Genomic DNA, 13,820 nt, shown 5'->3' on the forward strand with positions numbered 1-13,820 from the left:
TGATTCTCAGAGTTTTGAAATATATGATTTGAGTTATGATCTTCCGAATCATCCAAATTATATTGTGACATTTTTAGATTTAATATTGTAAAGATGCAAAATTAATAATTATCCTACAAAATATACAAAGATGAGATATATATATATATATATATATACAGGGTGAGTCATTTTAATCAATACACTCGAATATCTCGAAAACAGCACTCTTCAGAAAGAAATGTTTCAAACAAAAATTGTAGGGTGTGAAGGGGACATAAGATGGTAGCATTGGTTTGACCTTGGAAAGTCATTTGAAGGTCACATAAAAGTCACCTTCAATTTCTTAAATTGAACCCACTATTTTCATTACATATTCTTGTAGCTTATCTCGAGAGCTTTCCAAAACACTACAGACAAATGTTTTTTCATTAAATACTTTTTGAGTTATAAGGCTTCAAAGTTTGCAGTACTTCGATATAAAATGCAAAATATCTCGTAAAATATTTAGTTTTCGGTAGTCTTACCCTAATACTTTTATGCACAGGATAATGAGACAAAACTATTGGTGCAAAGAAAACGTATGATTGTTTATAATAAAAAATGTGTAATTTGCAATGCACTTTTATAAACAATCATGCGTTTTCTTTGTACCAATAGTTTTGTCTCATTATCCTGTGCATAAAAGTATTAGGGTAAGACTACCGAAAACTAAATATTTTACGAGATATTTTGCATTTTATATTGAAGTACTGCAAACTTTGAAGCCTTATAACTCAAAAAGTACTTAATGAAAAAACATTTGTCTGTAGTGTTTTAGAAAGCTCTCGAGATAAGCTACAAGAATATGTAATGAAAAATAGTGGGTTCAATTTAAGAAATTGAAGGTGACTTTTATGTGACCTTCAAATGACTTTCCAAGGTCAAACCAATGCTACCATCTTATGTCCCCCTTCACACCCTACAATTTTTGTTTGAAACATTTTTTTCTGAAGAGTGCTGTTTTCGAGATATTCGAGTGTATTGGTTAAAATGACTCACCCTGTATATATTTCATTAATTATTTTACATGAATCTGTTGTTTGAAATAATAATTTAAAGAAAATATTAAAATAATTATTTTTTTTTAATGAATTAAAAAAGATTTATAATTTTAATGCTTTAAAATAGTGTTTCAAAAATATTTTATAAAAATTTTTAAAAATGTTTTAAAAAATATTATTTCCTGATTACGGGATGAAAATATAAAAAATACAATTTACATATTCTATTCATTCTTCTATATCAATAATTTGTCATGTTTTAAATGTCAATGTTTTTTTTTGTAAATCATAATGTAAATTATATGCAAAATTATTATAGATTCTCTTCTTAAAATAAAATTGCAAATTATTTGAATGACACAAAAGTATTTAAAACGTACAATTAGAAAAATTAATACAAAGAACCATTGTAGCCTTTCATAATATTCAATATACAAACATAATTTTAATTGTTTATATAGAAATAGAAATGTAGACAATTTTTGATTTATTTTTTTTAACTTAAGATTAAAAATGCAAACATTTTGATTTATTTTTCTTCTCAATTCAAGACTAGAAATCTAAATATTTCGATCTATTTCTTCTTAATAAATTGAATTGTAAAAAGTGTTATGATAATACTTTTACATTTACACAATAATACAATTAATATAAATTAAGTAATATATAAGTTGTATATAAGTTTTATGATATTATTAAGCTTTCAAATAAGAATTATTTTAATTTTCTTTAAATATTATTACATTTTTTACAAATTTTAATAAATTTTTCATAAAAATCTTATACATATTATAATGTAAACAATGTTTTATTCATCGAAACTTATAGAAAAAATAATATCTGATAAAATTAAAAACTTCTGATAAAATTAAAATCAATTAGCAAATATATTGTAAAAGTATTAAATATATTGTAAAGTATTTATTCACTTGAAAATGAATCGTTTTCAAATTAAGATTAATAAATATACAAATATATAAATATAAATTTGTATATTACATATTTATATCTTTTAAAATTACAAAACTGAAATATATATATATATATATATATATATATATATATATATACTATATTTTATGGTTTTACTTATACTACGATTTTATAATTTTTAACGATAATATCACTATCATTATCATGTATTATATACATATTTTAACATCAAAATATGTATACAATAATATTAATAATAATGTTATCGTCGTTAATAAAAGTTATAAAATCGGAGCATTGTATATATTGTTAGAAAGCATTCATAATAATCTGCATAATAATAGTAATGTGAATAAGTATATGTATATGTGGTGTGTGTCTATTAATTTAATATAACAATTTATTACATTATAAACTTATAATTTATTATATTGTGGTATTATGGTAAACTTACCTCAACAAAGTTCTGTTGAAAGTGAATTTTAATCGTGTTCTTATATTCAATTGCGTAACACTTAAACGTGTTCTTAATCGCGTATTAATACTTGTGCACTTAACGCGTATCAACACTTAAATGTGTATTTAATAATTAATACACTTAATCTTACTTATTCTTTCGACGCAGTCAAACTGGAAATAGCAAGCTCTCATTAATACAACGAAATCGTTATCTTTTACCACATCGTGTAGTATATACATAGGCATAATAGACATACCATAGATCAGGGGTGTCAAAGGTACGGCCCACGGACTAGACGTTTGAATCCTTACCATAGATGCTATTTACGTTTTGGAGTGAGTTAAAAATAATTCTATGTTTGATAAAACGAGAGAACCTGCATACAATACAAATTATTACAATTACATTGTAGGAATGTCTCTGTAATGTTTCATTGCAATTTTGCAAGTTGCAATGAAACATTACAAAGACATTGCAAAGAACAAATCTACAAATTGCCAACACAGTTGCAAGATAACGTAAAAATTTGAGAAAAATTTTTAAATTAAAATTTTACAATTATATATTTTTAAAATAAAATCTATAGTTATATATAGGATATATACAAACTATAGATAATAAACTAAACTATTCAATTTTTATTTATTTTATATCCTTATAATTGTTTAAATATTACAAAATCATTTTATATAAAAAAGTAAGTTCACTTAAAAAGTTTTATTTAAAAAAAAATGAAATTTTTAATCTTTAAATCTCTAAAATATAAAACTTTTACTTAAAAGTTATAAAAGTTATAAATTTTTACTTATAAGAAATAAATATAATATATAATTAGCATCTGCTCAAAATCATTCAATTTTTTGTAATGTAATAACTATTCATATAACATATTATATAATTTTTTACAAATTAATAACTCAAGTATATAATAAACATTGAGAAACTATATAAATTAATAAATTCCTCATACTATATAGTACATTCCAATAAATAGAAGACATTAGAATAAATAGGAGATAAAAATCTAGATTTTATTCTATATCTTCTTAATAAATAAAATTGAAAAAAGTATTATAATTACTTTTAGATTTGGTATGATGCAACAAAAATATTGATTATATACGCTGTATATATAATTGTGTAATATAATAATAATAATAATAATGAAAAATTTATTAGCATGATTGAGTAAGCACAATAGACACAAAAATAAAAAAAACTATAAATACACTGTCGTATAAAATTATAATATGTAATACAGATGTACAAAACATGATATTGTGTTAGAAATTTATTATAATGAAAAAGTTGCAGAACACCAAACGAAAAATAAGTTCAATATTAAGACAGAAAAATAACGTCAAAAACTCAGCTGGTTTGTTTTTAATTTGAACCATTGAGAAGAATGTGAAGTAAATCAAAATGTATAGAGCGCTCTATTACTTCAATTTGAATAATTGAAATATATTTGTATCAGAACATGTGAATGATTTCAATTATACTTTTCTTTATTTAATATAGTATTTATGTACTTATTTTATATAATATAATTTATATATTATATAAATGTATATTTGCTTTACACACGTTATACATATTTAAATGAAGCATTTGTTGATATATAAAACCAAAATTAAATTTGTTTATTCTATAAAATTTAATATTGAATTTTATTGCAATACTTTAATTATTTCGAAATTAAGATATAATAAGTATACAAATATATAAATATAAATTTTTGTACTACAAATGTATATCTTCTAAAATTATAAAACTGAAAAAAAAAAATATATATATATATATAAATTTTATTATATATATAAATTTTATTATAGGGTGAAGTAAAAAGTTCTGAGCGTTTTTTCGCTTTATTTTGACGATGAAATGAACATAGTTAGGATTATCCGATTTAGATCAAATATGCGCCGTTTTGTTCGATAACTTTTGTCCATTTTGAAGGCAATTTCATAATTCCGCGATTAAAGAAGTCCTCGTCCCTATTCGTAAAAAACTTGACCAGCTCATTTTCACAAGCCTCTCTTGAGGCCAGTTTTGTACCATCAAGAAAATTTTGCAAATGCTTGAAAAGGTGATAATCGCTTGGTGCCAAGTCTGGACTACACGGCGGGTGCAATAGAACCTCCCATCCAAGCTCTCGGAGCTTCTGGCGCGTCGTTAATGATGTGTGTGGCCTGGCGTTGTCTTGATGGAACACAACACTCTTCCTATTGGCCAATTCTGGCCGCTTCTGGTCGATCGCCTGCTTCAATCTGGTCATTTGTTCACAATAGAGGTCCGAATTGAGTGTTTGGCCCGATGGGAGCAGCTCATAGTGGATGATTCCTTTCCAATCCCACCAAACACACAGCAAAATCTTCTTGGCCGTTAATCCGGGCTTGGCGATCGTTTGGGCCGGCTCACCGCGATTAGACCATGATCTTTTTCGGCTGTTGTTCTCGTATGTGACCCATTTTTCATCACCAATTACCATCCGCTCCAAAAATGGGTCGATTTCGTTACGTTTCAGCAAAGAATCGCAGGCATCAATTCGGTCCAAAAGGTTCTTTTGCGTCAATTCGTGTGGCACCCATACATCGAGCTTCTTCTTGAGACCAGCCTTATGCAAATGGTTCCAAACGGTTTTTTGGCTAATCTTCAGTTCCTGGGCAATGGAATAAGTGCTCACATGCCGGTCCGACTCGACGATTTCCATGATTTGATTTTATCGACATTTTCGACGATTGGCCTACCAGAGCGTGCCTCATCTTCGACGTCCATATTACCAGAACGGAATCGTTGGAACCACCGCTTTGCTGTTGCATTTGATACTGTATTGGGTCCATAAACAGCTCAAATTTTTTTGGCCGCCTGCTCCGCCTTTTCACCTTGGTCGTAGTGGTACTGAAGAATGTATCGAATTTTCTCTTTTTTTACCTCCATTTTGGAACGCTGTAACACACAACTGGCTTGACCAAACACAAAACTGTCACAGAACCTTTTTGAAGCGTAATGTCACCTTTCAATCGCCGTATCGTATGACCCGATGCGATGTATACATCGTGAGATATGGTTCATTAAAGACATCTAGCGGAAAACGCTCAGAACTTTTTACTTCACCTAATATAAAATTTGTACATATATTAAATAAATTATAACAAATTGTAATATTACAAAAACCTTTGAATAAGAAATATTAACAAATATTTTACCTTATATAAAAATTAATAGTTTTTATCAAAAATTTTTTTAAAATTGATAATTTATTAATTATTTATTATTAAACATCGATTAAATTATGTAAATTGAAATTTGCACTTAATCTTTTAATGATATAATAAATCAAATATAAAAATTAACAAACAGCTATTTAAATTGTAATCATATTTGATAATAAATTAATTAATAAGTTTATAATTTATAAAAAATTTTTATTAAAATATATTAATTTTTATATACGAGAAAATATTTGTTGATGTTTCTTTTTATTCAAATGAAGATCTTTATAATATTACATTTTATTATCTTTTATTTGATATATATACAAATTTTATATAAAAAAATTTATATATATTTTTTTTTCAGTTTTGTAATTTTAAAAGATATGAATATGTAATACATAAATTAATATTTATATATTTGTATATTTATTGATTTTAATTTGGAAACAATTTAGTTTCAAGTGAATAAATTCTTTTACAATATATGCTAATTGATTTTATCAGGATTCTTTAAATTTATTAGATTATATTATTTTTTTATATGTTTTCATGATAAATAAAGCATTGTTTATTTCATAATATGTATACTATTTTTATAAATAATTTATTAAAATTTTTAAATATGTAATAATATTTATTTAAAGAAAATTAAAATAATTCTTATTTTAAAGCTTAATAATATTATAAAACTTATATATTGTATTACTTAATTTATATTAATTATTATTATTGAGAAAGGAGTCATAAACTAAAATATTGCAATAAAATTCAATATTAAATTCTATAGAATCAATTTAATTTTGATTTGATATAATAACAAATGTTTCATTTAAATATGTATAACGTGTGTGAAGTAAATATGCAATTATATAATATGTAAATTATATTATACAAAATAAGTATATAAATACTATATTAAATAATGAAAAGTATAATTGAAATCTTTCACAGGTTCTGATACAAATATATTTCAACTATTCAAATAGAAGTAATAGAGCTCTATACATTTCGATTTATTTCACATTCTTTTCAATAGTTCAAATTAAAAACAAAGTAGCTAAGTTTTTGATGTTATTTTTATATTTTAATATTGAATTTATTTTTCGTTTGATGTTCTACAACTTTTTTATTATAATAAATTTACAATATCATGTTTTGTTTTATACATCTATGTTATATATTATAATTTTATGCGATAGTATATTTATAATTTATTTATTTTTATGTCTATTGTGCTTACTTAATCATACTTATAATAATTTTATTATTATTATTATTATATACACAGTTATATATACAGCGTAATCAACATTTTTGTTGCATCGTACCAAATGTAAAAGTATTATAATACTTTTTTTTACAATTTAATTTATTAAGAAGAAATGTCTAGATTTCTATTTTCATTTATTGTAATGTACTATATAGCATGAGATATTTATTAATTTATATACTTGAGTTATCAATTTGTAAAAAATTATATGCTATATGAAAAGTTATCATATATAAAAAAATTGAATGATTTTAAGCAAATGCTAATTATGTATTATATTTATTTTTTATAAATGAAAATTTATAACTTTTACAAGTAAAAGTTTTATATTTTATAGATTTGAAGATTAAAAATTTCATTTTTTTTTAAATCAAACTCTTAAAGTGAATCTTACTTTTTTATATAATTTGATTTTGTAATATTTAAGCAATTATAAGGATAAAATAAGTAAAAATTGAATAATTTACTTTATTACCTATAGTTTGTATATTTTATTTTAAAAAAATATAATTGCAGAATTTTGATTTAAAAATTTTTTTGAAATGTTTATGTTATCTTGCAACTGTGTTGACATTTTGTGGATTTTTCTGTGCAATTACATTGTAGCAATGTCTTTGTAATGTTTTATTGTAATTTGCAATATTGCAATGAAACATTACAGAGATATTGCTACAATGTAATTACAATGATTTATATTGTATAGAGGTTTTCTCGTTTTTAAGATCAAAGCTATAATAATATTTTTAACTTACCCCAAAACGTAAGTCTAGCTACATCTATGGTATTCTGTTCCGCCTACCATGCGATATGGTAGGACATAACGATATAATTTATATTGATGAGAACTTGCCATTTTCCAATTTAAATTATATATATATATATATATATATATATGTATATATATTATATATATATGCAGTATCAATTGTAATAAATAAATAGCGCGCGCGTAGCGCGCGCCTGTATTGTTCTAGTCCTTATAAAAAGAAACCTTTAATTGAAAATAATAGAAATAGAAATGATGGAGCTGAAGTTTCAAGTTTAACAATGTATGGAAAGAAAAATTCTATTAAAAAGACTTCTCAAGAATATAAAGCATCGCAATCCATTCAAAAAGATGAATCAGTTTCAAAAAACCAGTCATCACAAGTAAATATAATATTTAAAAATGATAAAATATGTTTAAATATTTATTTTAATAATATGTTTAACATAACCTTGTTTGTTACAGAATTATATGCCTCAATGTGAACTTCGCGAACAACTACAACCTAACAAAAATACTTTTAAAGTAAAAGAATATACAATAACATGATAAGAAAACTAGCGTCTACGAGCCACAGAGGATGGTAAATGCCTGAAAAATTTTTTTTGATTGTACGCGAAATTTTAAACGAAAAACACGGCATATGCATATATTTTACTTGGTGCATTTAACCAAGATATAGATTCTCATTTTTGAGAAATTCTATACAACCCTCTTTACCCCCCTGAAGAGACGTAGACGAGAAAAATATCGGGGCGAAGTCGCTGAATCGGGAATCGAACCCGAGTGTTTCGCTTGCCGGGCGACTGCTCTTACCACTGAGCTATTCAGCCCCACACCGATACTACCCTCGTCTATTTGTTTATAACTATGGACAATGAAACGCGATCATTTCAGCTAGCGCGTGAATTAAATTAAATCGAAAGGAATTAGGCTCGTTATATATTCAATAACATGATAAGAAAACTAGCGTCTACGAGCCACAGAGGATGGTAAATGCCTGAAAAATTCTTTTTGATTGTACGCGAAATTTTAAACGAAAAACACGGCATATGCATATATTTTACTTGGTGCATTTAACCAAGATATAGATTCTCATTTTTGAGAAATTCTATACAATCCTCTTTACCCCCCTGAAGAGACGTAGACGAGAAAAATATCGGGGCGAAGTCGCTGAATCGGGAATCGAACCCGAGTCTTTCGCTTTCTCAAAAATGAGAATCTATATCTTGGTTAAATGCACCAAGTAAAATATATGCATATGCCGTGTTTTTCGTTTAAAATTTCGCGTACAATCAAAAAGAATTTTTCAGGCATTTACCATCCTCTGTGGCTCGTAGACGCTAGTTTTCTTATCATGTTATTGAATATATAACGAGCCTAATTCCTTTCGATTTAATTTAATTCACGCGCTAGCTGAAATGATCGCGTTTCATTGTCCATAGTTATAAACAAATAGACGAGGGTAATATCGGTGTGGGGCTGAATAGCTCAGTGGTAAGAGCAGTCGCCCGGCAAACGAAAGACTCGGGTTCGATTCCCGATTCAGCGACTTCGCCCCGATATTTTTCTCGTCTACGTCTCTTCAGGGGGATAAAGAGGGTTGTATAGAATTTCTCAAAAATGAGAATCTATATCTTGATTAAATGCACCAAGTAAAATATATGCATATGCCGTGTTTTTTGTTTAAAATTTCGCGTACAATCAAAAAGAATTTTTCAGGCATTTACCATCCTCTGTGGCTCGTAGACGCTAGTTTTCTTATCATGTTATTGAATATATAACGAGCCTAATTCCTTTCGATTTAATTTAAAAGAATATACTTCTAAACAGCGCTTTAATCAAATATCCATACCAACAAATCCTGCTTGTGTAATACAATCGTCAGCAACAAGCGATAAATCAATTATTCCAAAAGCTTCCAGTTCTTCGAATGCAAACACTAATATGATTCAACAACAACATATTATTAATGTTTTTCAACAATTATTTAAGTAAGTATAATATAAAGTATATTACGTTGGGTGAAATATTTCTTGTATAATATCTTTTATTTATTATATCTATTTTTAAACTATTGTATGATTAAAGTTTCGTACACTCTTTAAACAATACAAAAGAAAAGAAGGAAATTTAATATATACTTTATTTTTTATAGGAAATTAAATCAACGCTTGGATATTATTGAAAAGAGAGAAAGGTATAACGTTATAAAAATCAAACTTCTGTAGAATTAATCTGTAGAATTACTTTACTCATTTACATTTAAAAATATTTTTTTACATATACTTATTTTTATTTGTGTAGTGAAAATCATGTAATGTTGTTGCGATTAACAAAAGCAAAAAATAGAAGAGTCCAATTGATGCCAAAATGTTTTCCATTTAAATCTATTGAAAGTTTAATAAACTTTGATAACGCAACTGATGAACTGTACGATGAAGTTGTAAGTATATTGTAATTAATGACTGAAGTCGTTTATATTAAGAATATAAAATATTTCAAGTAATTTACATTAAGAACATAAAATATTTTCTAATTAAAAAGCAATTTTGTTGCTTTATTACAATATGATTCTGTAATTTTGTAACAGAATTTTTATGTACAGGATTGAAATCCAGAAAATTTAGAGAATCGCAAAAGTTATCGACATATATATTACTATCATCAGTACGTTTCGTGTAAGATATTTTCTGAAAAATATTTCATTATTTAATCTTTATAGCTTTGCACTATATCAACTTACAATATATAACCATGACTGCATGTTTACTTTATTATGAAAGTTCTTTTTTTTATAACTGCGTAACTATATTTTAAATTCTTTTCCATTCTAAAGTAATTTAAAACAAGAGTGGATCCAATTAATAAAAGCAATAATAATAATGTTCTATATTGCATATATTCTATATTTCTAAATATATATATCTTACAATACGCAATACGTCAAAAGCTTGAGCATGATTTTTGAAATATATTTCTGTTTTACATATTTATGCTTATATTTATGCATGACAATAATTAAATTGTTGAACAAAAAATATCTATTACTTATTTTGTTTTTATTTTTATTTCAGGTAGATTACTTCATTTATATAGGTGGATTAAATCCTATTGATTGTGCTGCAATGTATTTCAAATATGCTTTTCAAAATGCTGAGCAAATTTCGCTGCAAGTAACTTGACATGGAACGAAACAGTTAAAAGCTTTAAAACATACTCGCTTCGCACATGCTTGTGAAGGTAAATAAATACCCAGATAGCACATGGAACTCCTATGGACGTCCAATGGACATTCGAGTTTGGACATGTGGACGTCCATAAGATGTCTGAATTAAGTCCGACGGATATCCATTGGACATCCATAAGACGTCGGTTATTCACTACTTCGGATGTCCAAAAAACAATCCAAAAAAGGACTTAAAATGGACATCATTTTCAGTGTCTTACTCTTTCAAATTATTATTGGAATAAATATCAAAAATTCATAAACTCAGAAAAAAATTTATATTTAATTATGTATAATTGTGTAGATATAATTATGTATGGATTTTGACCTAATTTAATCATATATAAAAAATTGTTCTTTATTATACATAAATAAATAGCATTATGTATCCTTCATAACATTTAAAACATAAAAAATTCTTTGGCCCAACAAAATTAAATAATATAATAAAATAGTATAATTTATCTATTTCATATAAAACTTTACATAAAATTCATGTAAAAATTTTATTTATATTTATACTTGCTTATTGCACTCTACATTTTAAATAGGTAATTTAAAATGTAAAGTGCAACAAGCAAGTTTAAATAAGTACCGGATTATTTTCGTTTATTTGCCGGACATTTACTTGTACGACTTATAAAATCAATTTAATATCTGAAACTCTTGTATTGAGAAGATCACAAATTAAATTGAACAGTATATTTTTAATCTTATTTGTTACTCTTTGCAAACTTTATATAATTCTTATAACTAAAACTTAAATACGAGAAAGATAGCGCATCGCATGTCGCATAGCGGTAAACAAACGAACTAACACATCCTTGCGTGCTCGCGCGAAACTTTGATGTCCAAGATCGGACATTTTGTGGACGTCCAAATATTGGCCGTTAACGGATGTCCCGAATCGGATGTACGATGAACAGTCATTTCATGTCCATGGACGTACGGACGTAAAATGGACATAAAATGAATGTCCATAGGATGTCCTGTGCTGTCTGGGATATAAAATAAAATATATTATAGATTTATATAAATAATTAAAATTTTACAATATAAAAAAATAAATAAATATGTTTTTCTTTTAGATGCAATCAGCAGTAATTTTAATTTTCCAAAACCACGACGACATGAATTTGAAGATGCTATGATAAAAGCTCTGAAGAGCACGAAAGAGCGTTTTCGCCGACAACAAAAAAGATCTACATGTGATGTAGAAAATGACGATAACGATGATGATGATAACGAGCCCGAAGAATTTGGGAAGAAGAAGAAAAATTGTTAGAGATGAGCGAAAAAATGACACACATAGTCAATCTAATATTGATTATTCTGATGATGCTCAGCAAGAAATAATAGAAGATCAAGAATATCAAGCAGATATAATTAAAGAAAGTTATAATTCATCTAATGATGATTTATTTGGCGAAATTTAAATTTCATATGTTTTCTAAAACACAATGTTTTTTTTTTTTTTCAAAAATTCTGAAAAAAAGTTTTTTTTGTTTGCTTAACAGTTTATATTATATAAGTTTTGTTTCATACATCTAAAAGTTTATAAAATTCTTAAGAAAAGTTTTTTTTGATTACTTAAAAGTTTATATTATACAAGTTTTGTTTCATACATCTAAAAGTTTATATAAGTTTATATAAGTTTATATAAAGTTTATTTAAATAATTTATAAGTTGATATATATAAATAATACAAAACGTATAATATATTGATAAAAAAATGATTATATATTTATATCATATTAAATAAAAATGTTTTGTATGAATAAGTCTAAATAATGTTTTTATTTTATTAAACAATGTTATATATATATAATATATATTAATAATTATAAAAAAAGCATTTATTATCGTTTTACAAATTTGTATGTTTACACAATGCTGACATTTTGATGTGCAAAATGCTTGCATGTTGTCTGCACTATCTGCTAAGTGTGACGTGCCAAGCATATACTTGCCAGATGCGGTTGCATCTGGCCATCATAAGACAGCACGATAACGCATGCGTGCGTGCATCGTGCGGTTACCGTGCTAACATTTGGTTATCGGGGAACATAAATAGAACAAGTCAATGCTGGAATAATGTGTCGGCAGAATGCATACTGAGAGTACGCATAATCTGCTGTAATAGCAAAATCTCATCAGAAATATCAAACTTGTGCAAGCACGCTATGACCGCAGAAACACAGCAGCAATGCAGCATGCTCTGCCGTCATACGATGACATTTAATTTTTTAAATACAGGATCTGTGCGATGCAATTTGACAACAGATTGTCGGCAGAAATCGAGCAGGATCTGCGCACAATCTTTGATAGCAGATTGATGGCAGAAACGGAACAGAGTTTGCATGATTCGATAGTTCCTTCACTTACCACTAAGCTGAGCTGTAACAGCTAAGTGAGCTGTTCTTTCTCGTAATTCAATTTCTCAGAAATATATATAAAGTCGTGAATATGAATAAAAGACTAAAAGTAATTATCATTTTAATTTCTATCACTTTAATTTCTGATATCTGATACAAGCAAATGAGAGTCAGAATATTAAACTGATTGGAATCAATATGATAAATTGAAAATTATTCATACTGCCTATTTGAGGCATAAAGCAAGAATTTAATTCTAAATAAATTACATCTCAAATTTTACAAGTTACATTTACTTTTATCATTTACTTTATTATTAATTTAATTAAATTGAATTAGTCCTTCGGTATATGAGAACTACGGTATAACATATTACATATATGTCATTTTCTAAGAAAATTCTAATTAACTTGCCGATAATATTGTTATTTAGCACCTGTAATAATCCATTTTGTTGCATTTATATAACATTAATAAAAGTAAGCGCAAATCTTGTGAAGTTTCTGTTGTCAATTTGACATCAGGTTGCATGCGCAGATTCTGCTCG

General features: G+C 26.3%; 1 protein-coding gene across 2 annotated transcripts; it reads left to right on the plus strand.

The window, feature by feature from the left end:
- Nucleotides 1-7,898: 7,898 nt before the first annotated feature.
- On the plus strand, nt 7,899-12,260 carry LOC105255152. 2 transcript variants are annotated; one of them, XM_025408847.1, is made up of 7 exons: nt 7,899-8,052; nt 8,135-8,204; nt 9,489-9,663; nt 9,828-9,869; nt 9,977-10,115; nt 10,747-10,912; nt 11,987-12,260. In XM_025408847.1, exons 1-6 carry the CDS (start codon nt 7,951-7,953, stop codon nt 10,852-10,854), a joined length of 636 nt encoding a protein of 211 aa, XP_025264632.1. In that variant the 5' UTR covers nt 7,899-7,950; the 3' UTR covers nt 10,855-10,912; nt 11,987-12,260. The 2 variants fall into 2 exon arrangements, with proteins under 2 accessions (XP_025264632.1, XP_025264633.1); XM_025408848.1 differs by lacking the exon at nt 11,987-12,260 and adding an exon at nt 10,278-10,350 and having other exon boundaries at nt 10,747-10,904.
- Nucleotides 12,261-13,820: the final 1,560 nt, after the last annotated feature.

Source organism: Camponotus floridanus, unplaced genomic scaffold (genome assembly GCF_003227725.1).
Source record: "Camponotus floridanus strain SB8 unplaced genomic scaffold, Cflo_v7.5 scaffold234, whole genome shotgun sequence".
NCBI classification, from domain to species: domain Eukaryota; kingdom Metazoa; phylum Arthropoda; class Insecta; order Hymenoptera; family Formicidae; genus Camponotus; species Camponotus floridanus.

What these genes read in the sequence shown, in the direction of transcription:
- LOC105255152 (XM_025408847.1), top strand. Translation starts at nt 7,951, where the DNA reads ATGTATGGAAAGAAAAATTCTATTAAAAAGACTTCTCAAGAATATAAA. An exon ending in TACTTTTAAAGTAAAAGAAT is followed by an intron (nt 8,205 to 9,488) that starts ATACAATAACAT and finishes ATTTAAAAGAAT; the next exon opens with ATACTTCTAAACAGCGCTTT. An exon ending in ATGAACTGTACGATGAAGTT is followed by an intron (nt 10,116 to 10,746) that starts GTAAGTATATTG and finishes TTTTTATTTCAG; the next exon opens with GTAGATTACTTCATTTATAT.